Genomic DNA, 27,067 nt, shown 5'->3' with positions numbered 1-27,067 from the left:
AATTACTGTCGTAGTGTTTTGGGTCAATACATTCTTTTTCTAATCTTACTGTTTTATACTAATGCTCTCCTCCTTCAAAGTTCTACCCCGGCCCTGTCCCTCAGTGCATCTGCATATACCATCCTACATAATCACCTTTATTTTTATTTTTTTTTAAAGGGCTTTAAGTGACTTTCTGAAGCCCTGTATCGTATCACGAAGATCCTGTGCATGCTCTGTACAAACTGAGGTGCTTAACTTATGGTCTAGAGACCTCTGAAGAACCAACTTGTTGATGCATTATGTGTGAAAGCAAGTGATTTCCTTGGAGAGGGAATGTGCTCTGCTAAATGGCTGTGAATTAAGTGAGGAAGAATGAACTGTCAGAACAGTGGAGAGGTGCCTGCTGTGTTGACCTCATTGAAGTCTGGAGAATGGAGATCTTTGAGGTGGTGGAAGGGAGTTGGTGAGAATTGCAGGTCACGGAGGATGCAAACCTGAACTGACCCTGATACCTTCCCCTGCCCTCCCATCCTCACAGTGTCGTTAGGCCACAGTGTGACTGGAACCTGCAGGCCAATGGATGAACAGGACAATGATTTTAAAGAGTTGTGGGCAAATCTTTTGGGCAGAGCGAAGAAAAAAGCTGGGGATGCTGAGGCAGCGAAGACGGCTCAGAGCAGGTCAAAGAGCACTGCAGCAAAAAGCAAATTAAGAAGAGGCAAAGCTGCTGCTAAGAGCCAAAACCATCAGCACTTACCAGCAACAAAGGCAAAAAACTTATCTCAAGATTTGGGTCCAAAGGAACAAACACTGGTGCACAAAGAAGATGGTGACGCTGTGGCCTGTAGTAGTGGTGAGACTGCACACGGGGATGGCAAGAGAAGTCCTTTCCCAGCCAGCCAGCTGGGTACTGAGTGTAGCCAGAGGACCCTGACAGGTGAGTGAACCCAAGTCTTTCCAACAGAAAATAGGCTGGGACTGAGAACACTCTGTAGTTCAGTGGAGCTCTTCAGAAGCCCACCCAGAAGGGACACACAGCAGCGCTGGTCGAAGCAGACTTACATCTTGTGTTTCCATCTGCACTCAGCTGCTTACACTTATCCAGGGGTTTAACCGAGGAGTGTGGTGGTCTGTGCTACAGGCAGGCAGAAGGTGTCCTTCAGTAAGGTGAAGCCTTGGCACAAAGTGATGTGTTAGGGAGTCATTACTCACTGTTTTTTGCAAAATCAGAACAGAAAACCACCTTCAGATCATCTAAAAGCATCTTGCAATACATTGAGGTGCTTTTTTACCCAGTGCATCATTGTATTGTGGAATATATTGCCACTGGATGTTGTCAAGGCCGGAAATACAAGCAAGTTAAGAAAGGTGTTGGATTAATTCATAAAGGATTAGTCCTTCAATGATTATTAAACGGGGTGGCCAGAATGCAGCCACTAGTGAAGGAAGTCCTTAAACTGATAAGTAAGTTCAGCCGAGGGAAAGATTATTTTGTACCTGTCCTGCCCTGATCGCCCTTTTCTAAGTGTGTGTTGTTGAGGCCGCTCAGAGACGTGATACTGGGCTGGAGAGATCTTTGGTCCCACCTCGTGTGCTGTCCGTATCCACAGGACACCACACCGAGCAGTCGCTGTTCGTCTGGCGTTGCCTCTGTTCGTTACCACTTCTGTTTGGGAACTCATGGTCCCTTCAGCTCAGAGCCTGAAAGTCCGAGTCACAAGTAGGGTTTGGAGATCAGAGCGAAGAACAGCAGGAACCAGGGGATATCCTGCAGTGGGAACGCTGGGGAGAGCGGGGCTGTAGGACTGCCTTGCTTGTTAGTCTCACTAGTGACCTTCAGGCATGGCCTTCCTTAATATTCCTTCCTCTAAAAGGGATATAGAGATACCTAAACACCACTGTAGCACAGCAGCCTGATACTGTTACTGTAGTTATCAAGTATAAAGCCATTTAATAGCTAATCACATTGTTCACTTCTTCCTGTGTTGCAGAACGGAGTCTGGCTTAGGCTGCTGTAGGAAAGGGCTTCCCAGCAGCTCTCTGTGTTTAAAACTGACTGGTAAAGCTCTGGTGTTTTCTCCCCCTCTAGTAAATACTCTGAGTGGCTGTTCCCAAACTACATTATCCTTCCACCCTGCTACACAGCCAGGGACCTGCTCTTCACCCACCTCAAAGATGTCGCTCGCGGGGTCGAAGGTACGGGTAGCAGAGCTGGTAGTGGAGAGAATGCAGCAGTTCAAGCGAGTGGCACCCGAACAGCTAAAACACAGCACAGGCCACAGCTCGCCAAAGTCTGCAGCCGACATGGATTTCCCTGACGAAAGCCAGGAGCGGAACCCACCAGAGAACGGTATGTTTCTCCCCTTAGCTCTTGTCTGTGCAGAGAGAGCTCTGTGGGCTGGTGAGAATGAAGGTTGCATGAGAAGCAGTGCGGATTCCTGGGCTTTGTTCCCAGCTTGCCTAGCGGCTCAGTGTGCAGCACTGAATAAATCACTCCAGATCGCTGAGAAAACTTGCTTTCTCCACTGTTAAAGGACTATCCGTACTTTTCTCCCAGCTCCGAGGCTGAATTAACCTTATGCTCGATTCTGGAGGGTTAATTGTCTTCTTGGAAACAGGTTGAAATTCCAAGAGGATCAGTGAACTTCGTCATCCTTCCCTTGGGACAGTATTAGGCAGCTGTTAGGTAGATACAACTCTTAGGTAGGCCCTGTCTTTGGTAGAACTCCAAGCACTCTACAAAGGTAACGTGTTCTATGCAGATGAATTAAATTAACAGCAATTTTACTCTTCTTTGGTTCTTTATAAGTCAAGGCCCTGTTGTTTCTGTATGGAAATGAAAATCTGCTGTATTTTAATATGTGGTGTGTAAGATCCCGTGTTCTCCCCAGAAACTTTAGCCAAAACGTGCCCTTCATTTGGCTGTGAACAAATGGCCATCTCCTGCTCCTCGGCTAGTGCAGGCCTGGAGTGTTTGTTCATTCCCTTGTGAGAGATCAAAGGTGAAGATGCAAGAGAAAGATGGTGATTTATTTTTACAGGTCTGGTTTAATAAATAATGACAAGTATGACAGCTCCACGCCTTTCATACAGGATTCTTGGTTTTCTGTCTTAGATCATCTCTCCTGTCTTTGCCAGATACCCACCATCTTCCCTCCACGGAGCATGACGGCGCTCTGGCTTTGGCTCTTCAGCAGGGAACCAAAGAGGAAGCCCTGGCAACCCTGGAGGATGTAGGCTTGTTTTTCTGTCAGATCTGCCAGAAGGATCTCTCAGCCATGAACACAACGCGGCGAGAGCAGCATGTTAACAGGTGAGAGGCCAGCGTGACACATCCTTTCCGCATGCTCTCCCCCTTAACCCCATGGACTGCTCACTCAGCTTAGCCGTTAAAGAACGTGGTAGCAGGGGAATCTGCGTAGTGGCAGTGACCCTTATGGCTTGAATTAACAAGCCATATCAAGCCATAACAAGCCAATTTTTATCTTAAAGCAGAGGCCGATTGTCTTGCCCTGCAGGGCATCTACGTGTGTGCGGTAAGGCCAGGGCTGCTTCCATCAGCACAGGGGCTGTGGTTGTAAAGTCCCTGGCAAAATTAACGAGGACTCACTACAGATACTGAGATGTGCCAATTTCAGTCAACAAAGTAATGTTTGATTTATTTTGCTAAAAATTGTTTGTCTAAGGACATCTAGTATGTCACTGTGTGTCCCAGCTGTTTGTTGAGGGAAAGGTGATACTGTTCAGAAAGATGACTAACTTGCACTGTAGAACTTTGACAGTGAGAGCAAAGGGGCTAAAGGAGGGTGTCTCTGCCTTCTCTGCTGTCACAATGTGTGGAATTAAATTGAAATTAGTGCCCTTAATTTAACAGTTCCCTTAGTGGTAAATGTCAAGTACTGTTAATGTATTATGTACAGATAGCTCTTTGTAAATTAAAAGTGTGCTCGTCTCTGTTGAGACAGTATCAGAAACAGCACGTTTGAATGGTTGTGATTTCTTAATTCCAGCACTTTCAGAGGGCAAGAGTGAAGTGATTTGATTTGTCCAGTCCTACGTTACGTTACTGAGTGGCTCACGTTCATAAGGGTTGGCTGCAGCTTTAGAGGTGGTATTGCTGTTTCTGTCTTCAGATATTTACCGCTGCTTGAGAGGACAGAGATTGTAAAACAGTGATAGTGTCTCAGAAGTGGGGTTTTTTTGGAAATCAAATTTGCTTTCTGAACTATTAAGCGTGTAATCATAAGATGAGATTACAAGGTTGTATTAGCCATGGATTTTTTGATAGCAATCTTCATCACAAGAGGTAAAGCTGTAGATGGACAGATGCACTGGCAAACCAGTAATCGCCATCAGTAATGGCAACCAGTAATCAGATGAATGGTCTCTTAGAGACCATTGTGTGTGTAGGTTGTGTGTGTCATTATCAAAATCGCTCCCTGATTAGGTAACCAGTGCTGCAGATCCAGGATTTCACACTCTGAATCTCTCTGGAGAGGACAGAAAAAGAACCTTTAACTTTTTTTACATAGTTTTGACCTACCAGTAATTATTAGAAGTCCTTTATCCTGCACTCCTGAATGTGGTGTTAATTTTGACCGGTCCCTTTTCTGTGACATAAAACACTGTCCTTGTCAAGTGAGATATGACTTGAAAACACTTACGTTCTTGACACTGTATGTAGTTATGTCTACAAAAGTAGTAAGAAGGACAAGAAATAGTCCTGTTTCAGGTGATTCTTTTTTTCATGGTAGTTTATAAGTTGGCTGGAATGTTAGAATGAATGCAGAAAGAGGGAACAGGTAACAGACAAGTGACGGAAGTTGAAGAAGGTTATAACCTGTGGTTGCTTCTGAGCAACATGTTTTTAATATGCCTCTGAGGCCGTGGTCTCCATGTAACTGTAATGCAGTTCATATTCATCACAGTGGTGGACACATAATTCTCGCATCTTTAGGGGATGTTTCTCTGGCTGTTACAGGTATTAGAGATGATTGTGCTACCTTTTCCTTTAATACGGTTTAAATCTTAGCGTGGATAGTTTTAAAGTCTTCAGAGGTAAGCTTTGCCATCATCTCCCAGGTGTCTGGATGAGATGGAAGAAGCACAGATGGCTTCCTCCAGCAAACCACCGGTCCCTGAGTGTCCCATCTGCGGGAAGCAGTTCCAAACCCCACTGAGCCGAATGAGCCACTTGAAACGCTGCGCTGTTGAGATGGATGTTCCTCCTAACCTGCTTCTTCAGGCAGTGCAGTTGCAGGTGTCCACGCTTGGTGATGCACCTCTTCAGCCCCCCAGGTAAGCCAGTGAAAAGAAAAGGTGCTGGTTAATTTCTTTGGCCTGAGACATTGACTTTGTGCTCCTGAACGGTAGAAGCAAGGCAGACTCACACTCCGGGTGCACCCCACGTCCAAAGAAGGTCAAGTAGAGCCATGACCCAGTACCACATGAGAAGAATGTGGCAGTTCGTTGGAGAAATCGTCTTGTTTTCCTTCAGAAGTGGTCAGGTGGTGGATGACTTTAAAAGTCAACGGGAGTGCTCGTGGATGAGAAGCTCGACATGAGCCAGCAGTGTGCTCTGGCAGCCCAGAAAGCCAACTGCATCCTGGGCCGCTTCAAAAGAAGCGTGGCCAGCAGGGTGAGGGAGGTGATTCTGCCCCTCTACTCTGCTCTCGTGAGATCCCACATAGAGCACTGTGTCCAGCTTTGGAGTCCTCAACACAGGAAGGACATGGAGCTGTTGGAGCAGGTCCAGCAGAGGGCCGCGAAAATGATCAGAGGGCAGGAGCACCTCTCCTATGAAGACAGGCTGAGAGAGTTGGGGGGGTTCACCCTGGAGAAGAGAAGGCTCCGGGGAGACCTTAGAGCCCCTTCCAGTCCCTCAAGGGACTCCAGGAAAGCTGGGGAGGGACTCTTTATCAGGGAGTGGAGCCATAGGCCGAGGGGGAATGGTTTTAAAACTGAAAGAGGGGAGATTTAGATTAGATACTACAAAGAACTTCTTTGCTGTGAGGGTGGTGAGAGCCTGGCCCAGGTTGCCCCGAGAAGCTGTGGCTGCCCCATCCCTGGAGGGGTTCAAGGCCAGGCTGGATGGGGCTTTGGCCAACCTGGTCTGGTGGGAGGTGTCCCTGCCCACGGCAGGGGGGTTGGAACTAGATGATCTTTAAGGTCCCTTGCAGCTCTAACCACTCTATGATTCTATGAAAATGAGGAGTAAATAATCTTACGCTTACGTGTGTCAGAAATATTTGGGCTCTATGAGACAATTAGTCAGTAAAGCTGAATGGTGTGTGTGAGCTTATTAAGCGACCACGTCGTACGAGTGTGCAATCTCTCCTGAGCATCTGCCGTGCCAATGCCTCAGCTATTTGGCTTGTGGCTATACTGGATATATATATACGCTTTACACCCCGAGCCAAAGAGGAAACAGACGTGATGTTTTGAAAGGCAGAGCTGCATCTGCTCTCTTGGATTTGAGCAGAATCTTCAGAGTACAGCGAGTGGTGCCTGACTGAATTTGTAGAAGGGCTCGTAAGCCCCTTTGTACTGAGGAAAGACCGTTGCCTGTTCCCTGCAGAAGCAGAAGAGTGAGAAAGATTTTTCTGGCAATCTTGTTTTAGCCCTGCTTCAACTTGTTTTTTCCCCTTAGGTACAAAAAAGCGTTCAAGATGAAGAGAGCAGATGTTGACATCAGTGTTGTGGTCTTGTGGTTACCTTTTCATAATAAAACTTTCTCTAAATTGCTCTAGATTCCGTGAGTGATAAGAAATCCTTCGCTTTCTGCTAGGGCAGAAGGTACTGAATAGTTTTTCATTATCCTGGATATGGGAATCTCTCGGAGCCAGTAGAGCAGCTGGTCTGGAGTGTTCAGTGTTTCTTGTCTCTCATCCAGTCACATTAACTTGGGCTTCCTGCTGCATTCTTGTATTTCAGCAATCAACCGAGCAGGTCAAAGCGAAAAGGCTCCTCCAAAGAGGACTCAAAGAAAACGCAGAAGAGGGCCAAAATGGAGACGAAGGATGAAGATTTGCTGGTTGCTATGGCAATGTCACGCTCTCTGTTGGAGCAAGAAAAGCAGGAACAAGCAAAATCAGTTACAAATGTGAAACCAGTGGCTGTTTTGCCAATCAAATGGAAGCCAGGATCAGGTATGTGTTAAAGTGAGTTTGTGTCAAAGGCTGTGTTATTGGAGGAATAATGTAGCGCAGCCTGCTCTTCACTGAAACTTTCCTGTTGGGTACAGGAGGGATGACAGCCCTGTTTCTGCTTTATTTAAGCTGTCAGAGCTTCAAAAATACGCAGTATCCACACACAGTCAAGAAAGGCTGCAAGATGTCCATGGGTTTTAGTGAAATCCCTTAGAAATCTCATGCTTTTTTTTCACTGATTGATTGTTTTGAATCTGTACAATATTCTTAAGATACGCTGTTGTTTTTTGTAAACTGTGGAAGTGAAAAGAAATAACATAAACAGATTATTTGTATTTCTTCTGCAGTAAATTTATTTTTTTTCTATTCGTCTGGCTGCAACCTGGATTAATGCAGCTTTTTCAGCCTTATCTCTCTGTTTTCTTTCTGTAGTGGACATATGTGTATACTACATGCTGTTGAGCATGTGCTTCACCATTTCAGTGTGCAGAAAGGTTTAGAAAGGAAGAAAACTGCCCGAGGAGAGCATTGAGTGCTGTGTAAAGGAGAGAATTCACTTTTTGTGCCACTGCTCAGGTCTCCTCTTGCAAACAAGTGCTACCAGTTGGATTTGGGGTTGGGCATGAGTAAGGCAGAGGTAGGAAGACAGGATTCCCAAATGAAGCTGTGTGGTTTTTGTGTGACCTGTGGTTTGATACAATCAGTGACCTGTACACAAGAAAAGGGTTTCATAGAGCTGTAACCGCTCCTAACAAGCAGCAGAGCAGTGTGAGCAGGGGTCAGTCTTTTCTGGAGTTGATTTCTCCCGTGAGGGTGATGTGAGGCTTCGGACTACCTGCGGAAATCTTAAGAGTTGTGTTCAGCTTGTGGCTGCCTTTTGGTCATCACTGACTACAACACCCAAAGGAGCTGGCATGTGGAGCTCCTCTGCCCTGGGCGTTCAGCTGTTTATTTGAGTTCCTCTTCCTTTTCTTTTTCAAGAGAAAAAACGGCGTAAAAAGGGCCCGACTGCAACTCCACCATTGCTGCTTCAGGACCCGGAGAAGGCCCGCAAAAGGATCCAAGAGCGAGTAGCTATGCTGCTTGCAGAAGAGGTGGAATTCCCTCCCACCCCTCGGCTTCCCACTAGCAGGATTTTGGAGGATGAATCTGGGAAAGCAACCTGGCTCTTACCGTCGTCCAAATCCAGGGAGTGCTTTTTATGGAATATCAGTGCTCTGACAGGATCCTATGACCTTGAATCGTTCTACACTGCTGAATTAACCCCTCCAATCGTGCCTTGGAAGCCTGTGCAGGTGCGATGCTCTGTTCTCCTTGTTCTGATACATTTGTGCCCTGTTTCACTTGCCCTGTAACCCGTCTGTTTCCTCATTTAGTGTTTAAACGAGTGATCCCCTGCCTCCACATAGTCATACTCACTGCTCGTGCCCTGATCTCCCCTCGTCTTACACAGTTAGGTTTTATGATCTTGAACTTTCATTTCTCTTGTTTGGAAAGGAGACCAAGGCTCACATTACCATGTTATTCCTTGAGCTTTCAGAAAATATAATTGATGGGAACAGAGAGTACTGAGTAAAGGGACTCCATTGTGGTCATTTTGTCCCTAAGTTTGTCCATGCCTGACTCTTGTTTCCCTTCTTGGCACTTTTCCCTGATTGATTCTAGGACGAGCTTTGCCCGTGTGTTGCACTCAGCAAGGAGCTGGGTGAAGAGTTTAAACTGAAGGCTGATATTTGTCCAGCACAGAGGAGAAGGTGGGAGCACCTAGAGTTGTAAAGGGTCAGGCTTTCCCTGTGCATCCCACTGCCTCTTGGTGCATATCAGCTTTGATCCAGTTTTCAGTTCCACTGTTTCATTCTTGTTTTCCCTAGATCTCCTGCCTCTTTCAGTGCCCTGTATTTTTATAAAATTTCCCTACAGAAATAGACAAAGCTCTTTTACTTTCTCATCACATCCTTGCTGTCCAAGAAGAAGGACATCACTTCTCTTCCTTCCTTCGTTCTTTCCTTGAAGAATTATTTGGTGCTTTTGTTCAAAAACTGCTGTGCGTATATTGGTGCTTTATTTAATACTTCTTCCCTAGTCAAAGCTCAGAGTTTTTCACTGGCTTATTGCAGGCGAGGGCTGTATGGAGGGATTCCACTCTATGAAAATTGTTGGCCTTTTGTTCAAGGGAAAAACTGCCAGAGAAGTTTAAAAATAAAAAGTAGGAAGGCCTTTAAAACCATGGCAAGAGTGTGTTTTCCCTCTGATTCTTTCCATTCACAGAAATGGCCCTACCATTTTTACTTAGAAATAAACAAACAAAACTAGTTTTATTGGGAAACAGAAACCAAAGCTGGAAAATATCAGCTCCAAGGTGAAAGTTTGATTTAGTTACATGTAACTGCCAAAGCATTTCAGAGCTCAGAACAGAAGCACCTGGAGAGCTTCAGCTGTGACTGTTGCCAGGAGCTCCAACTATAATGAAATATTTAGATGTTGGAGTGGGAGCATTTCCACCATCTTTTCTCCCTGCTTGGCAATTGCCAGCACAGACACGCTCCTGGAGAAACCACCTTTTCTGCATTTTCTGTTGTATTTTCCTTTCTTCTGTTCAGAGCTGTCTTACCTCTGGAGAGTCCTTCATAATACTGCAGAGAGCTTTTGCCGCAGAAGCCCCTGTAGCCGGGGAACGGTCTGTAATCCTTTACTAGATGTTTCAAAAGTATGAAGTAGAGACTGTTCTCTGAGCTCTGCAAATATGTAAAATGAAACCTCATTTATTGGTGTCTTTTTTTCCCCTCTTTTGCTCAGAATCATAAGCCAGAGAACCTTCTGCCTTCTGATCAGCCAAAAGCATCCCAGCAAATTCAGCCTGACCTCAGTTCTTCTGAGCCTACTTGCACGCAGGTTGGAGGCCAAACTCCTGATGAATCCAAGTCAGGCCGTGAAGGAGATGGGCAGTTTTTATCTCACAACCAGAAGGATGTTCAGACCCTTCAGGACCTAGTGGAGTTGGCCAGGGAAGGACTTACCCTTACTCAGTGGAACCTTGATGTTGACCACGTTCAGGCAGCGGAGCAGCCAGGTGAGTTCTGGCAGGTTTGCGAGTCCTGTCCCTAAGTCCCTTTGGCTGCCCAGGGCCAGACTTAACGCTGTGCTGAGTTAGGAGAGCTGTGACAGCACCCACAGGATGTTGATCCAGGAGGTGATATTGTGGGGGGACATTTTTCTGCAGTAAGCTTTAGATACAGTCAAGCTGATGTTTCTGAAATGATTCATAAGTCCCATGTTTTAAAATTCCCTTAAAATATGAAAGTATTTTCTGCCAGGCTTGTTCAACAGCTGGACCAAAACGTTCATCCCAGCTATTTGGACAGTCTTTCTGTTACGTCCACTGTCTTTTGAGGTCTTGAGGGTGAAGGAGAAGTGCAGGAGGGATGATTTTATGTTGGTACATGGATTACACAAACCTGAAGTTTATCTGTACCTGTACAGAGTTGAAAAAATACATCATCTAGAATTTTTCTATGGTCAACTCTCTGATGTCCCCAGTCATAGTAGGTTGTGGTGCACAACTGCACATTTCAAGGTCAGTGATATCCCTTAAAATGGCCTGGCTGTTCAGCGGTGTGTGCTGTGTGTTTCCTGTTCACCTGTGAAAGAGAACAAGGCTGCTAAGTTCACCTCTCTGCGTTTTCACTGGAGTATAATATTCCTCAATTTCCCTTCTAAACTGCAGCAAATGATTCTTGGTCCTATAAAACTATTCCTGGCTGCTAGGATGAGACCGTGGCATCTCCCATCCTGCTCTGTGTTGCAGGTTTTTTTCCCACTGGAGGAAAACTAAGATGTGAAAGCAGAGAATCATACTATACTCCACGACTCCTCCACCTGGATGATTCTGGAGGATCTGGAGATGTGCAGGAGATGGGTGCTGCTCGTGGCTGAGTGGTACTCAGGTACCCACAGCCTGTCACGGCCCAGAGCCAAACCCTCCAGTAAAGGCGTGAGGGAGAGCCTGAGCCTCCAGCTCAATCAGGCTGGTTATAGCAGCTGTCGTGGCAAGGATCCTCTGAGGAGTTCTGACATCACTCTGTCTCACTAAGAAGTTGTATGTGATTTGTGATGTGAGTTTTCTTCTTTTAGGAAAAGAACTGGCTTCCAGTGATACTCCACATACTGGCTTTGTGCCTCCATCCAAAGAGAAGAGTCTCCTGACGAGCAGTGGTAAAAAAGTAAGGACAACCCTTTTTTTCCACATTTTTTTCGGTATTTTAGCACTGTAAAAAAGAATCTATCATATTTGTGCTGTTCATAGAAGTATGGAATATTTCCCATTCCTTTCCGTAGAAACAGGGAGGTGCTTAAGGGTCACAGTCACTCAGGAATCATCACAGGCACGGGTGAGATCAGCTCACGTGGTGGTATTTCACTGATGCCCACGAGCAGGCCTGCGGATTTTTCAGTCCTTACCCTACCTGATGAGAGAGATGATTTAAATGACAGGTAACATAAGACAAATTCGTGCATAGTTTATATAAAGAGAATCAGGTTAAACAGTTATGTTATAGCACTAGGAGTATTTAGGGGTAGGAATTAGGGATGCAGCCGCCCCACTCTGCGTTAATGCCCAGGATATCCAAGAGAAAACTGGCTGCAGCCCAGGAGAGACGGAGCTGCTGGTGCTTTCTCCAGGCTCACACACCAGCTGCTTTGGGTGGTTCTGAACGGAGCTCTTCCTCCTCTGTCACCTTCCTCTCCACGCCGTGTCTTACAAGGAATTCTTGCAAGGACTGGCTGACTCACACTAAATTCCCTCATTTGGCGTAAAAGCCTGATAGATAATGTGGAAAGATGTGAGGTCCATGGAAGATGAGCACTTTTTTGCTGCTAATGTGAGCTTTTAAAAGTTTTAGTATAGAAAATCCTCAGTTGTGGGAACACATTATCAGAGGATCTAGCTTGAAAATCAGCGTGCCCTCTATGGTGACTGGGTGAAGAATACAGGGTCGTGAGTCACAGATCACTTTTTTTATCAAGCCAGTAGTGTTCTGCAGATCACATCTTACCCCAGATGCACCACTGGATGTGTAACGCCCCAGGGATATATGATCAGTTTTCTTCAATTGAAGTCCATATAAAAAAACCCTAATTCATCTTCCTGCTAGGGTCATCCGCTTTATCTGGTGAAACTTACTATCTTTAGTTTGATAATAAATAATCATGCCATGAAAGCTAGTAGCTTTTGATGCCAGATAAATTTTGATACCTTGAGAATGCACTTTCGTATTGTGCTAATAGAATTAAGAGACCTGTAAAAGGAGACCATTCTCTGAGGTGGGAATCTACTAAACTCAAGCATCCCAGCTACTTGTTACAGAAACTCTAGATATTCTTTGGGGTTATTAAAAAAAACAAAAAAATCCTTAGCAGGAAGAAAACGTGTTGTTTTATAAGCTTCTGTGTCTATTAAACCAGAGGCCTTTAGCAATACAGAAACTGTTCTGATACTGTTGTTGAAACTCAGTTGCTACCAGAGAAACCAGTATGATCATTTTTTCAGATTTTAGTTTGATTCTGTGATAGTTTTCCTGAGCAAATGAAGTGTTGCTGAGGAGTTGGATTTCCAGTGGAAGAGATTCGTGCTTTATGTGAGCACAGAGTGTGTAACCGTGTAGAGCAAACACATCCGTTGCATTGGTGACACGTCCCTCCACCCATATCTTAAGACCATTGTCACGTCTGTGAAGTCCAGATGTGCGGCCTCCTCAGCGGGAGCGAGTTCTTGTGTGTTCTCCAACAGGAGCACGTGCCCACTCGGTGCTGCCTTCGGACCGGCGCATTTGCTTTGCACAGAGCATGGTGCAGCCAGGAGGTTTCTAGCTTTATTTAATGTCTCCGTTCCTGTTTCATAATTTTAGCATCGGCAGGAAAGCTGTTCTGGGCTCGCTGCCTGGAACGTAGCATCAGGAGCCTGTGTTTGCTGGCTTCCTGCAGCACTGTCTTGCAGGTATCCTACCTGCCAAGAATAAGAAAGCAAGAAGCACCAGATTAGTTTCCAGACTGAGCTTCCTGTCTTCCCCTTGGAGATCAGTCCACACCACTGCTGCAACATGCAGAGTCTTCTCCAGCCCACCTATGAAGGCCTGGAAGAAGTGTTCTGGTGTGTGCTGCTGTTTTGGTGTTAATTAGTGTTGGCTGCCCGCAAACGCATGCTGGACTGAGTAGAAAGGTTGGCTTTCCACAGTCCACTGCTAATGTAGAAACCTGCTAATAAAATAAAGAGCTGTGTTGTTCCAGGTGGAACTGCATCTCATGCAGATGTTCACTGGAATAGAATCTTCACAGAATCTTCATGGTTGGAAGGGGCCTTTGAGATCGTTGAGTCCAGCCATATACAAAAAAAAACAACCAACCAAACAAAAACCCACACAACACCAAACACAAAACAAAACACCCAACCCAACAATCTCGGGCACTAGAGCATGCCCTGAAGTGCCACGTCTACACATTTCTTAATTACCTCCAGGGTTGGTGACTCCACCACCTCCCTGGGCAGGCTGTTCCAGTGCCTGACCACCCTCCCAGTAAAGTAATTCTTCCTAAATAGAACTTGCAGTTCCTCAACTTTGCAGTAGGTTTGAAGAGCACAAGGTCAATGATTAGCACGTTGACTGTAAACTGGTTTCCAGTTACAGTCAAGCAGCCTCTCAACCGTGAGCTGAGGGTATTTCACACTTCTGTGAAGCACTGGCCACTGCCAGAGCTGCAACACTTGCCTAGAGGGATCTGAACCTTTAGAAGATTGCCTGGGGTGGGTTCATACTGGGAGCAGCTCCAGAGCAGAATCGGTGTTCATCACTGCTGTTTTTGGAAGTGTACCCCCGGTCTGACCTGTAACCAGTCACAGGTAGCTCAGTCAACCAGCCCTCCCCAAAACTCCAGCAAGGGCTTCTAGAATGATAATCGAAATTATGTTTCTTTTTTACCATTGAATGGAATTTTCAAAAGGGCTTTCCGTAACATGCACATAAATTCCTTTGAACTAGACACCTACATTAGTTTTATTCTATGTGGGCCCCTTATTGCAGAGCTGCTCTTCTCAGCTGTCATTTCCAGACGGTGAACAAGAGAAGAAAGGCTCGTTACCCTATCCCTGAGTCATCCTCTTTCCTCTGATTATAGTGAATTGAGTTCAAGTCCATCAAAGTGGAAATTACAGTTTCCTGAAAATGTGGTAGAAGGCAGTAGATCAAGAGGCCAACTCTAGGCAGTGGCTAGACCACATCAGGAAATGGTGTGGTGAAGATCTGAGGGTGATAATTTGCTGTAATACAAGGCAGAACAAGTATAGTAGAATACAACAGAACTGCCCTTTCTGCACAATTGCCAGACACTGGAAAAAAATGGAGGAAAACCAAGCCAGAAGTGTCTGTTAGATTTTATTTGTCATATGGAAGCCCTGAAGTTGATAATGTTGATGATTACCTTCGGGAGGCAGAGGCAGCACATCCAGATTGGGGCCCACGCTACAGCAGTGCTGACAAACTGGGTTATTCCCTTCTTATTTTCCAGGGAAATGTTTGACAGCTGTAATGTAACTTCTGTCTTTGTGTCCCTTCTGTGTTCTAGTCCTCTCTCAGGTTGCTGGCTGATGATTTAAGTGCGATGGTCAACAACCCCCACTTAAGTGATGTCCAGTTCCAGGTGGACTCTGGGGAAGTCCTTTATGCCCACATGTTTGTGTTGTACGCGCGGTGTCCGCAGGCCATTCAGGCTGTAAGTACTGCTGAAATGACGTACTTTCCTCTTTCCTTCACCTTCAGGAAAGCCCAGACTGCCCACACCTGGTTAATGCGACAGAATCGGCACAGGGCACTGCTGGGCTTGACGGACCCAGCCTCTGGGTCTGCAGTGGTTTTTTGGCTTCAGAAACAGGAATCCTGACAAAGTGGTGGAAAATGTGGTACTTTATCTGGGATAGCTACAGGGAGGCAAGGATCCTTCCTTGCATTCTGCCCATGAGCAATGGAGGAAGCTTCCCAAGTGCTTTTTGCCCTTGAATTTTAGTACCTGTGCAAGTGCAGAGTGCTTTGTCCATCTCGGTGTGTCCTGCCTGTCACCTAGGCTGGGAAGCTTGAGTATGGAGTCGAGAGATTCCGGGAAGTACTTGAAAATAACCTACAGAGAGGTTTTGTCACTCTCAGAATTTCTTTGGAGGTCGCTGCACTGACCTGTGCTTTTTTCAGGGCTGGTGAAGTAGTTCTTCTATTCCCAGAAGCGTTTTGGGGTGAATAGTTCCCAGCCCGTTCCTGTGCAGTCTCCTGTTGGGACAGTGAAAGGCACCGAGCCTAAAATTTGAACTCTGCTCTTTCACAGAGCTGCTTCCAGTTCCATCCAGCCAGCTCCCTGACAAAGGAGGCTTTCTTTAAAGCTGTCCTTCTGGAAACAGTGGAATTAGTTTTATCCTCATGTGTGTTGGCAGTAGTTTCCACCCAGGGTGACTCAGGCCATTCCTTAAGGGGACTGTGAAAGTTTGGGAAGGGGAGGCGAGTTCATAGATGCCATACAACAGTCTGATGTGACATTTTTTTAAGGGATCTTCACATGTGCCCACAGATTAAATGACTTCAAAAATGACTGGGTTAGCCATGTTCTCTTATTATTCCCCTGCAACTCTGTCTGGCTGCAGCATTCCCATCCACTGTTTTCATGGGCAGGAATCACTTGTGCGGGTAGAGCTGTGGGATTGGCTCCATGCTGTATTTTTAATTCCTGCAGAGAGTTGTTTTCCTCTAAGTCCCCACCTGCAGAGCGGCATTTCATGTTTATTTTCTGCATAGGTGAGGGAGTGCTGCTCTTTGTTGAAGATTTTGGGTAACAAGGAGAGGGTAATTAACCAGAGATGACTTTGGAGCTTGTGTTTCCTGTTGCATGGTGTCCCCTGATGTTGCAGAGAGTTTCAGATAGCGCAATACGTGATTTGGCTGCAGAGGAAGTAAGACCTTCCTGAACTGGAGATGCGTTTTCACCAAAACCTGAGATCAAATTGGACCCACACAGATAATGGTCCGGTTCAGTGGAACAGTATTTTGTAGGGTGTCTCTTTTCCTGTGAGGCACCAGGAGAACTGGAGTTTTGGCAGTGCATGAAGGGTAGGTAAATTCAAAACAGATCGGAGGAAGCTCACTTGTGGAGAGGTGTTGATAACTCTGGAAATTGTGCTCTGGAAAGTAATTTGATTCCAAAACTAACTGGAAGACTCTAAGACCGTCTTTTATATGTGTGACTAAACCAATTTGAGTAGTGAAACTTCATCCAAGCAAACAGCTGTGGGGTCAGGAAGGAAATGGCCTCTTCCACATGAAGCTCTGCGTAACCAGTCATTTTAGGTCCCCTCTGAGGCATCAGGTGCTGGTCCCAGGTTGAGACTTTGGCTAATTAAAGGAATAAGGTGATAGGAACATCGGTGTTGGCATTCCTTTACCAGCAAATGGCCTTTGTTTGCTTTCCTCCTCCCCCAGGTTCACAGCGAAGGGTTCTTGGTGGAGGAGGACGGTAACGCACAGACACGCCGTGTGCTGCTGAGTGATGTGACAGGAGAGGCGGTGTGCGCGTTCCTGCGATACCTCTATGCTGCTGATGCTGACGTCCCTGCGGGGGTGCTGCCCCAGGTGGAGGCTCTGGCTACCAGGTTTGTAGCGTGACCATGTTTTGGATGCTTTCAGCCACACAAATCCCAACCTGACATCTTCCCGTGAGGTTTTAGTGGTTCACAAATTCCATAGTCCTCCGCTTACATCTTAAATGAAACTTGATCATAAGATCATCCTACCTTTATCTTTTCCATGAGTCTCTCTTCAGATTGTACCTGTGTGAGATTTTCTACGTTCTATATATTCCTGGCAAACTTATACCAAAAGTTTTGTCTCAGGATCTTTATTGACAGCTGATGAGGACAGTGATGATGAGCGTATCTTCTATATCTGATTCTCAAAGCGTTGCATTAGTGATGCACTTGTGTTAGAATGCCAACGTTGTTGTGTCAGCCACGCTCTTCGTCGTGATCCTAGGTGTGCGCTAGGAGTCTTGCCAAAATGTATGTACAAACGTGCCCTGTCACTCCAAAAAGCCATGAAGCTTACACGTGACAGACATTATCCAGCCATTCCAGGGGCTCTCACTAGTGCAAATAGCAAAGGGGGTTTAGTGTCGTCATAGAGCTGTTTTGTCTCAAACATAGGAAAGGAAGAGTGAGCCTGATGCCTTCATCTGAGTGACACCTGGAAAAGGGAACTCTGAATTTCCTAAAATCCAGTGTACTGGATCTTGTACACCTTAGGAAACCAGCATCCTCATGGAAATTCTCTATGAACCTCACAAGAGTGATCAGGCAGCCAAATGGTTAAGAAATACTGGAGGAGGAAAATACTAACGTTATTATTATATCCTTGCAGGTTTGGTGTGAGGGAACTGATGGCAAAGTGTGAAAACAACACTGGAGAGAGTCAGGTGTCTTCTGGAGTGGATTCAGAAGATGATCTTATCTCTGTGAGGGATGAAAAAGATTGTGAGGACAGAGCTGAGAACTTCCAAGACCTCTTGAAGTCAGTGTGGGAGGGTGAAGATGAGGAAGAAGAACCCGTGCTAAGCCCTGAATGCCAGAAGGAAGATGACAATGGGGTAGGTGAACAGGAGCTGGAGGAAATCTATGAGTTTGCTGCCACACAGAGGAAGATGGCTCAAGGTCAAACAGAGGCGAGCGAGGAAACAGACTGCAGCATCTGCAGTGATACTGAGGCAAACCAGCAAACTGAGGAGGAAGAGGCAGAGAGATCTGAATCTGCTTCAATAAGCAACAACCTCAAAGATTTGAGGGTTGACACTGATGTGGAAAGATCTAAATGTGGCTCATCTGCAGAAGAGAAAACGCAGAATATAAATAGGTGCAGGAGCATGAATGCTGCACAGGCAACTTCTGTTCTTCACCACAGTGAACCTCAAAAATGGGACGTAGCAGCCCATGGTGCCACTGCTAATGAAGGAGAGGCCGTTAGGAGATGTGAAGGTGTGAAGGATTCCGAGTCATCTCAGGTCTCACATGATGGGGCCGATCACTGTGAAAAACAGTTTCCTGGCTTCAATGGTGAGACTAATCTAAATGACAGTTATGAACACTTGTTTTCTGCAACTCAGGGGGATTACTGTGAGCCTTCCCCAATGAAGGAGGTTATCAGAGAACCAGGAAAGGCTCCAAGTGAACAAGATGTTGATGTTAATGATTCGCTTCTGTACAGCAAGTCACAAAAAGACCTCTCTCCACGTAGGAATGGTTTTTATGGGAGTCCTCCTCCCAAACCTTGTGTGCCCCTTTTTCCTGCTGTTGGCTCTTCACCTGCATCTCCAAAATCAGAGGGAAAGTTTGCCAGAGAACATATGTCAACACCAAAGCAAAACAAGAAGGAAAAATCATTCCCATCTGATGAAATGCACTTTCAGAAAGACGACGAGCTGGATACTGCATCAAGAAAAGACAACACAATTTCTCCAGCAGAGCTTCCTGACGTTGATTTAAACAAGCATAAATATGTCCCAGTGTTGTCATCATCGGTCATCAGAACTCAGGATGCCACAGCTCCGGGGAACGAGGAGGGTGATGTTATTGTTTTATCTTCTGATGATGAAGTGGAATTACAAGAAAACAAGAAGTCGCCAGAGTCAGGCTCTGCTCTGAAGGAGATGGAAATCCCTGAGCAACTGCAATGCACAAACATAGAGCAAGGTCCTGAGACACCAAAACCTGAACATAACTCATCAGTCACTGAAACAGAGCAGAGATCAAGCCAGGTCTCGTGTGGTGTTACAGATACAGTGCATATAAGTAACGATGGAAAGATATCCACTGAATCGCCTCTCAGCAGAAAAATAGATGCTTGTTCGGAGAGTAAACAGAGTCCAAACCCGAGCCCTCAAAAAAGGCTTGGTCATGAAATGTCTTCAGGTACAGACAACTCCTGGCTGGTGCCAGACACGCCGGTTCTGAGCAAAAGCAGGAGTTTCTCAACACAGACTCTGGTCACCGGCATTAATTTATTAAAGAATCCAAGATCTAAACTCAGCACAAAGAACTTAGCAGCAGGTAATAGTAACCATGAAATGGCTGGAAATTTAGTAAAAGTTCAGGAAACAACATTGTCAGATGAATGTTTGCCTGTGAAGACCTCAGTCAGTGGAAGGAGCCCTCCCAGCAGTCCAGCAGCAGGATCGTTTTCCGAGAACTCTCCACCAGTTTCTCCAGTGGATCCAGTTCTCCTCTCCCCTGGCCACTCCAAAGTAAAAAGCAAATGTGCCACGATCTCATTTTCATCCAAACCCGCGCCTCCGTGCCAGGAGCAGTCACTGGAAGATAAAGCAGATGCCAGTGTGATTGAGGTAGAGGACAGTGAGAAGGAAATAAGTCTGCCTTCTGTGAGCAGTAGCGTCTTGCTTTGCGACGAGCCCCCAATGCCCTTTGATGACTGCTGGCACGTTGAGTATCTGTCACCGGTCAGGGGTAACAGCCAGGACTCCAGCCAGGTCAGCCGTGCGAGGACCAGCAGCGCCAAACCAGGCTCTTGGCACGAGCGGTGGGAGAGCCCAGCCCATGGGCGGGAAATTAAGGGCAGCACCCCTCTGGGAGGAAGTTCCGTTGGCAGAAGAACAACTTTGCTCTCTCTTGAAAAGAGCCCTATTGAGGCGTGTTCACCAGTGGGCAGTAGACCAAGTTACCTGAACTCCAAAATCTGGGATGATTGGAATGGAGAAGAGGAGGAAGAAGTATTTCCGGAGGTGCTTCCTCTGTCTCAGCGGTTGTCACCTGCAGCCGGTGCCTGTCAGACGGATCCTCTGAAGACTCCCGGTGAGAGCTTGTCTTGAGACTAGATTATCAGACTAGGTTAACTGTTTTCGTTTTTAAGTGGTCATCTCGCCTGTTGTTCACTTGATACATCGAAAGGGTCCCTGCCCATGGGTGGGCTTCATGCATGGTTTCCTGCAAAGCTCTGCTGAGGCACTGCTGTCTTCTGCTGCCTCCTCTTTGCTGGTTCTGGGCCCTCTGGGACCTCTGCGTGCCCAGCACATATCCCTGCGTGCTTCCTTCCATCTAAGACCAGGAATTGATCTCACCCGTATCTAATTAAACATATTACTAATTATCATAGAATGGTTAGAGTTGGAAGGGACCTTAAAGATCATCTAGTTCCAACCCCTCTGCCATGGGCAGGGACACTTCCACTAGAGCAGGTTGCTCAAAGCCCCATCCAGCCTGGCCTTGAACGCTTCCAGGGATGGGGCATCCACAACTTCCCTGGGCAACCTGTTCCAGTGCTTCACCACCCTCACAGTAAAGAATTTCTTCCTAATATCTAATCTAAATCTCCCCTCTTCCAATTTAAAACCATTACCCCTTGTCCTGTCACTACATCTCCTGACAAAGAGTCCCTCTCTGGCTCTCCTGTAGGCTCCCTTCAGATATTGGAAGGCTGCTATGGGGTGTCCCCGGAGCCTTCTCTTCTCCAGGCTGAACAACCCCAGCTCTCTCAGCCTGTGAGCCTGTGCTCCATCCCTCTGATCATCTTCGTGGCCCTCTGCTGGACCCGTTCCAACAGGTCCATGTCCTTCCTGTGTTGAGGACTCCAATTATGCCATACTAAGTCATTAGTTTAACGGGTGTTTAGAACATGAGGTGTGAGACTGTGCTTCACAGCATCACTAAATTGGTATCATTAAATCAGTCTCTAACTCAGGACCCCAGGAGCTAGACTTGCTCAGTTTCTACTGCAAGTCCCTGTTATGAAATTTCCTTCCTGGGAGAAAAACCATTTCACAGAATTCGGTAAACGTGTTTTTTTAACTGCCTTGTAAATGTTGCCTGTTCCAACAAAGACCTGAACAGGGATCATATTTAGACGTGACATATGTCTTAATTTAAGCTATTTTCTGATTTAAAGGCAATAAAAACCAAGTATCCCAGCTTAGGGGGGAAAAAAAAAAAAACCAACTGTTGATTGTTCTGTGCAGTATGAAGCTTATTAATAATTAAAAGAGCTTTTAGAAAAGTAGTGCTGTTTAAACAATTATTATATAATATTAGAATAGCTACCACTAAGAGAGGAAGGTATCAGCCATTCTAAATCCTTTCTGTACTAATTCTGCTCACGGTAATTTCATTCTGTGGCAGAACCTTCCTGTCAGGAGAAGGACAAGCCCCCCAGCACCCCAGTGACACCAATGCCAGCTTACTCCATCATGGAGACCCCGCAGCTGAAGAAGGAGTTGAGCAGGTGAGTGTTACCTCCACGAGTACAGCTCTTTATGAGAAGTGTGAAAGAAAACTCCTGGGCTGAAAGGGAAACTTTGGTGGAGCTCCAGTCAGTGGTTTTTGAGGTCGTGTCACACTTTTCCAGCTGCCCACTGGAATTCCTGGCCTGAGCCCCTTCCTGAGCTGTGACAGTGGAAGGTACAGCATTATCTTCACCTAAGCTCCCACCCTTCTCTTTCAGATTTGGAGTTCGTGCTCTCCCAAAACGCCAGATGGTGTTGAAGCTGAAGGAGATATTTCAGTATACTCACCGGGACGTGGACTCTGACTTTGAGGATGAAATCCCATCTTCCCAGCCTCCCCTGCGGAAGTCCCCGGCCAAACGCCCCAGGCAGTCAAAGGCGGGCCAGGCTGCTGGCAGAAAGCGTGCCAATGCCTCGAGGGCCATGGGCAAAAGGAAGCAGGTTGCTACGGCTTCTTCAGCACTCCCTGTGGCCGATGATGACCTTGTTGGATCCCGCGAAACGGGCTGTGCAGCACCCCAGGAGGGAACTAAAATGTCACATCACCCAGAAGGAGCCAAATCTGTATCTCCAGAGAGATGGTCTCTGGCAGCTGATGGTGAGGAACCAATGCTCTCAGCATCTCAGGAGTCTGCAGGTTCTTCACTGGATGGAAGTGACATCTCTTTTGGTTCACAGAGGTAAGAGAACAAAATACTAAGCAAAGCAGTCAGTGGTGCAGATGATGAGCTAGGACATGGCAGACAAGGTGAGTGTCCATGTGGCCTACAGTGCTCCTGACACCTCCTTGGGCTTGTCATTTGAAGGTCAGCATGTTCTTACAAAAGAAATAGGCTTTGGGCTTTTTTAGTGCAATTCCCAGTGAGCTATTCTCAGGACACAAAAGTGCTTGTGGCTCCACGTGGGCAAGGCCCACATCTGGCGTGCCTGGTCTCCACAAGTTCGAGCAACAAGGAGCCCTCAGCGCTGGCTGAGAGCCTGCAGCAAGAGCAGGGAGAGGAGGGCACAGCACGGCACAGTTGGAGGCTGCCGCAGTCTGGCGGTTGTAGGTGCTGTGGGTCGGGAGCGAGGAATGCCAGGCAGCTCCGGGGCTGGGTGAGCGACAGAACACGTGTCATCTGCTGCTTCACTCATTTCATGGGTCCAGGTATTGGAGAGTCCGTGATCCTACAGAGGATTGATCACAGGGATTGGCCACTAAGGAATTGGGGAGCTCTGGTCCTGTCCTTGATGGCCTCTTCTTTCCTTGATCTCTGGTCTACTTGATCTTGCTTTTAGTTCTTTTATGAATGGATTTGAAGCCTGTGCTTTTGCATCCGAGGAAGAGGAGGAGCAGCTTCCAGCATCTCAGGCAGCAGCTCAGGAGGAAGATAAGCTGGAGGCAGTAAGGTGCTACATCCGTTCAAACACAGCCCTGTACCGCAGGATTCTCTTTTATGAGCCAATTGAGCTGGCTGAGCTGCACGCGGAGCTGAAACAGAACGGCATTAAAATTTCCAAGGCAAAGCTGCTGGATTTTTTAGATGCTCACTGTATCACGTTTACCACAGCCGGAGCCCGGAAACAGAAGGAACAGAACAGAAGAGGGAACAAAAAACGGAGGAGACGATACTGAATGGAGCCCGCTCCCCCATCCTGAAAATGTTGTACATGGAGGCCTTCCTGAGAAGCTGGAACCCCCGTTCCAGGCTGGTGCTAGCAGCGGTGCTGCGATCGGTGGGCGCACTGCTCCTCCCTGTGGCCTGCCGTCAGATGACACGCTGGAGAATGGCCCTGACAAATTGCACATTCCTCCGGTGCCTCACGCAGGTCATCTGGAGCCTCTTGTCTTCCTCCCGATTTTCTTTCCTGTGCCTTTTCTTTCCATTTTTCTAATAGGTTTTAAGTCCCCAACTTTTCTTCCTGGTGGTGCTTCTAAAGACAGGTGCTTCCCCCAGTGACACTTCCAAGACTTTTTTCCCTGGCCTTGGGCTGCAAAATGCTTCACCCTCCAAATTCCAGTATTCAGTAGAATAACTCGCCTGCAAGAAATGGGTCGTCTTTCCCCTGTGTAAAGCTCTGACTGTTTAGAGCCCAGTGACTTCGGTCTGTCTTTCTTCAGCATATGATTGCTCCACTGATTGTTAAGGCAGGGATCCTTATGGAAATACGATGCCTTTCTTCTGTCCTTGGTTCAGTTTGTAATTTCTGGTAAAACTCCTAAATCTGCATTTCTTAAATGGTTGCAGAACAGCAGAGGTGTTTTCCTGGTCTCTTTGTGATGGCTCCCAAAAGTGCCCTCTTGACACCAGGTGTCATCTGAAACCCCTTAAGGTTCGAACATTCAGTACTGTGTGTTCGCTTCCGTGCTGGATCTGTGTTAAACACAGCGTCTGCTCCCTTTTCCGAGCGCCGTTCTACCTTACCAGCGTCGCTGGAGTCTGTCCTCGGCGAGATGTTTTTGAGAAGACAGTATTACAGTGCCCGCCGGATCCCTTCAGCACTTCTTACAACCTCATCTAAACCCACTTCTCTGACCAGCCTCATTTCCAAACTGGACTGATCTTGGGTTGCAAACTGTCTGGGACTCTGGGGGAAGTCTCGGACCCTAAATTGTCATCTTTTATGTATTTACTTTCACGACATCTTCTGACTTTTGTCTGTTCTGGCAGTTCTGAGTCTGCAAAGAGTCTCACTCAACAAAATGGACACGACACTTGCAAAAAAAAAGAAGCCAGATTTCTAAACGTATTTATATATTTGGAACTTATAAAAAAATTCTATTTTTTATAAAGTATATCCTTGATTTTATTTGATTTCTATTATACACAATAAACAATTTGTAAGGTAATGATAAACTAGAAATAATGTCTTATGACAGACTTGGGGGGGTTCTAAGTGGCAACGTTGGGTCTAGTGGAGAGCAGTGGAGTCCACAGGCTGTGCCTCTACTGGAGGAAGAGGAGTTGTCACGGGCGCCCAGCAGCAAGGAGAGGTGGAGTGGGAGTGATCACCCGGCAGCAGCTGAATTGGCTACTTGGAGAGAGACGAGCTGGCCAAAGGTAAGGCAGACCCGGGGGGAATGGTCCAGTGTGCTCCTGGTGAAGGGAAAATGGTCGACCACTTATGATCCTTCTCTTCTCTGTCAGGTGTCCGTGGCGTGTATAATGGTGGGGGGACCTCCTAGCAAAGCCTTCTGCCACATCTGGTGAATTTTCAGGAATTTGGGATGGTTTTCTCCCTTTGGCAGTCACATCACTTTTCCTTCCCTCTCCTTCTTGTGCAAGAGCTGCCAGGAGATGACTTTGTAACCCGAAAAGGACAAGGCTTGCCTTAAGTGGCGTTCTAGGAAATGTTGTTTCCCTCAGTGTACCCTGTATTTCTCTCTCAAGTACGCACTTCATACACCAAAAAAGCTTCCATCCTACTCACCAGGCTTAATACGGGAAAATAAATAAGATCCTTTCCCAGATTTTTTTCTCTGTTTTTAGGTAAGATGTGTATTTACAATCGCAGATTTTGCAATTAATTCTTTATTGCCTCTTAACCTTCAATGAACGCAGTGTCATGGTGCAGTGGATATAAATTACAATCGTTCTAATAGCATTGTGTCACAAAAAGCCTGAATTTTAGTCACTGAAATGTCTCCATCCTCCTATTTTTGTCGCCTTTAAACCTTGCAATGGGGCAGTCTTTGCCTAATGTGGAAAGATGACTTTAAATATCCCATCTGTGCCGCCGGGGTTTGGAGGTGACCGCTCTGCCTCCTTGTTGCTGAGGCTGACCAAGTGTCCCTTTGTAATTCTAAAACTTTCTCAGATGATGGGAAAAGGATTTAAAAATCTTTTACAGCCTTCGAGAGTGCAAGGGCAGATCTGACGTGCACTGCAAATTAACCGAAAGCAATTATTCATTTCCCTGTTTCATTTATCCATAAGCAAAGCCTGCGTTCCCGAGCGAACGCTGGTGTTGCCATCTGCCAGCGGTAACGGGTTGCCAAACAGTCGGATTTGTATCTATTTCTGTGTTTTCTTACCTTCCTAATGCAGGCTCATTTGTCTTGGAAAATACATTGTCATCATTTTTTATTTCCAACTGTGTAGTAACAGCTCTCAAAAATATTTCGCTACTTCTCTTTGTTTTAACACTTCCAAGGCCGCAGGAAAAAAATACCTTTTCAACTAAGGTATTATTTTCAAGTTAAAGAAAGGAGATACATTACTGGCATTGCACAAAGCTGCTGCCTCACCGAGATACACCTTGTGAGCTCTGAAAACCACTCTTGTTTCTAAATTCCCTGCGACAATCAAATGGTCTGTGGGATTGGTGGTGGATACTCCGTTGCAGCTACACCATCTCGGTTTGGGTATTGGAAAAAAAAAATATTTGAAAAAAAAAATAGCCTTTTCAGAATAAATAGGTTTATTCTGAAAAGGTGTGCTGCAGATGTTTGCGTGATAATCTTGCATGTGGAAGAGAGCTGTTTTCTTACATGGGCACAGTTCTGTGTGTCCGCTTACACCAGAAGTCACTCTGCCTTAATGGCATTTCTTGAGCGGGTGGGATCCATCACCGTGGTCTCTGCCACAGCCAAGACCCACGGAGGGGCCAGTTTCACACGCAGAGTGGCAACTGCTGGGCCAACACGACTCGGGTATTGTGCTTGCAGTGCCAGCGTTCAGATACGGAAGGGATAAACCCGAGAGCAATCCTTCCTGCAGTTCTTCAAGGGGTCTGAAGCTGTTCTGAAAGTCCATTTCTAATGTCCTTGTTCACTTTTCAGATCATTCCAGCATAAAATTTCTTTCGGAGGCATTGTGTATAAGCTGGTCTTTGTTTAGTGACGCACGAAGTGCCTGGGAGAGATGACACAGTCTTCAGCAAAGGTCCCCCAGAACATGGTTCTGGAGGTACCTGCAGCACTTCTCTGCCAGGTTCCTTGCCTCTCCAGCTGCTCTGCTGCCCAGGCAGACATCTTGTAAGCTTAGATTACCAAGGAATGAGTTCTCATTAAGGATTTAAGTGATTGCTAAGGATTTAAGCTTGTGCCAGAACTCAGCGCAAGCCCACTCCCCCTTTCTCAACGCTGAAGGCCACATCTCCACCTTTGGGACTGAGGACCCAGCAGGTCCTCATCTCTTGGAAGGGTGCTCAGCTGAGTATGAATTCACAGAGCTCTACCTTGGTGTCCTCTAGATGCTTTCTTCTCCTCAGAAAGCTCTATCATGTCTTGTTCATTGAGCTCCTGTGAGGACAGGCCAGTGGGCGTTTTCTGTTGGCCCGATGGGGATGATCCTGCCCAGCCTTGTCCTCCACAGGCACCCTGAGAGAAACCTTTCCCCTGTGAGGAGATTCTCTGGCAACCATGGTGTCACCTGGCACCAGGGGCTGTGTACTGTGTCTAGTTTTGAGCCCCTCGCTACAGAAAGGACATTGAGGTGCTGGAGCGGGTCCAGAGAAGGACAACGGAGCTGGTGAGGGGTCTGGAGCACAAGTCTTGCGAGGAGCGGCTGAGGGAGCTGGGGGTGTTCAGCCTGGAGAAAAGGAGGCTGAGGGGAGACCTTCTCGCTCTCTACAACTGCCTGAAAGGAGGGTGTAGCCGGGGGGAGGTCAGTCTCTTCTCCCAAGGAACAGGCGATGGGACGAGAGCA

General features: G+C 46.6%; 1 protein-coding gene across 1 annotated transcript; it reads left to right on the top strand.

The window, feature by feature from the left end:
- The first annotated feature begins 558 nt into the window (after window positions 1-558).
- On the top strand, window positions 559-23,052 carry SLX4 (SLX4 structure-specific endonuclease subunit). Its single transcript, XM_074158626.1, has 14 exons — window positions 559-919; window positions 2,072-2,332; window positions 3,121-3,295; window positions 5,065-5,280; window positions 6,916-7,130; window positions 8,112-8,425; window positions 9,927-10,200; window positions 11,262-11,350; window positions 14,748-14,894; window positions 16,640-16,809; window positions 17,573-20,013; window positions 21,334-21,436; window positions 21,656-22,117; window positions 22,716-23,052. The coding sequence occupies exons 1-14, from the start codon at window positions 559-561 to the stop codon at window positions 23,050-23,052; spliced, it is 5,565 nt and encodes a 1,854-aa protein (XP_074014727.1).
- The last annotated feature ends 4,015 nt before the right edge of the window (window positions 23,053-27,067 follow it).

The sequence above is a fragment of the Numenius arquata genome, chromosome 14 (genome assembly GCF_964106895.1).
Source record: "Numenius arquata chromosome 14, bNumArq3.hap1.1, whole genome shotgun sequence".
Lineage (NCBI taxonomy): Eukaryota > Metazoa > Chordata > Aves > Charadriiformes > Scolopacidae > Numenius > Numenius arquata.
Note: the sequence above shows the minus strand (reverse complement) of the source record. Positions and strands in the feature narration are given on the sequence as shown.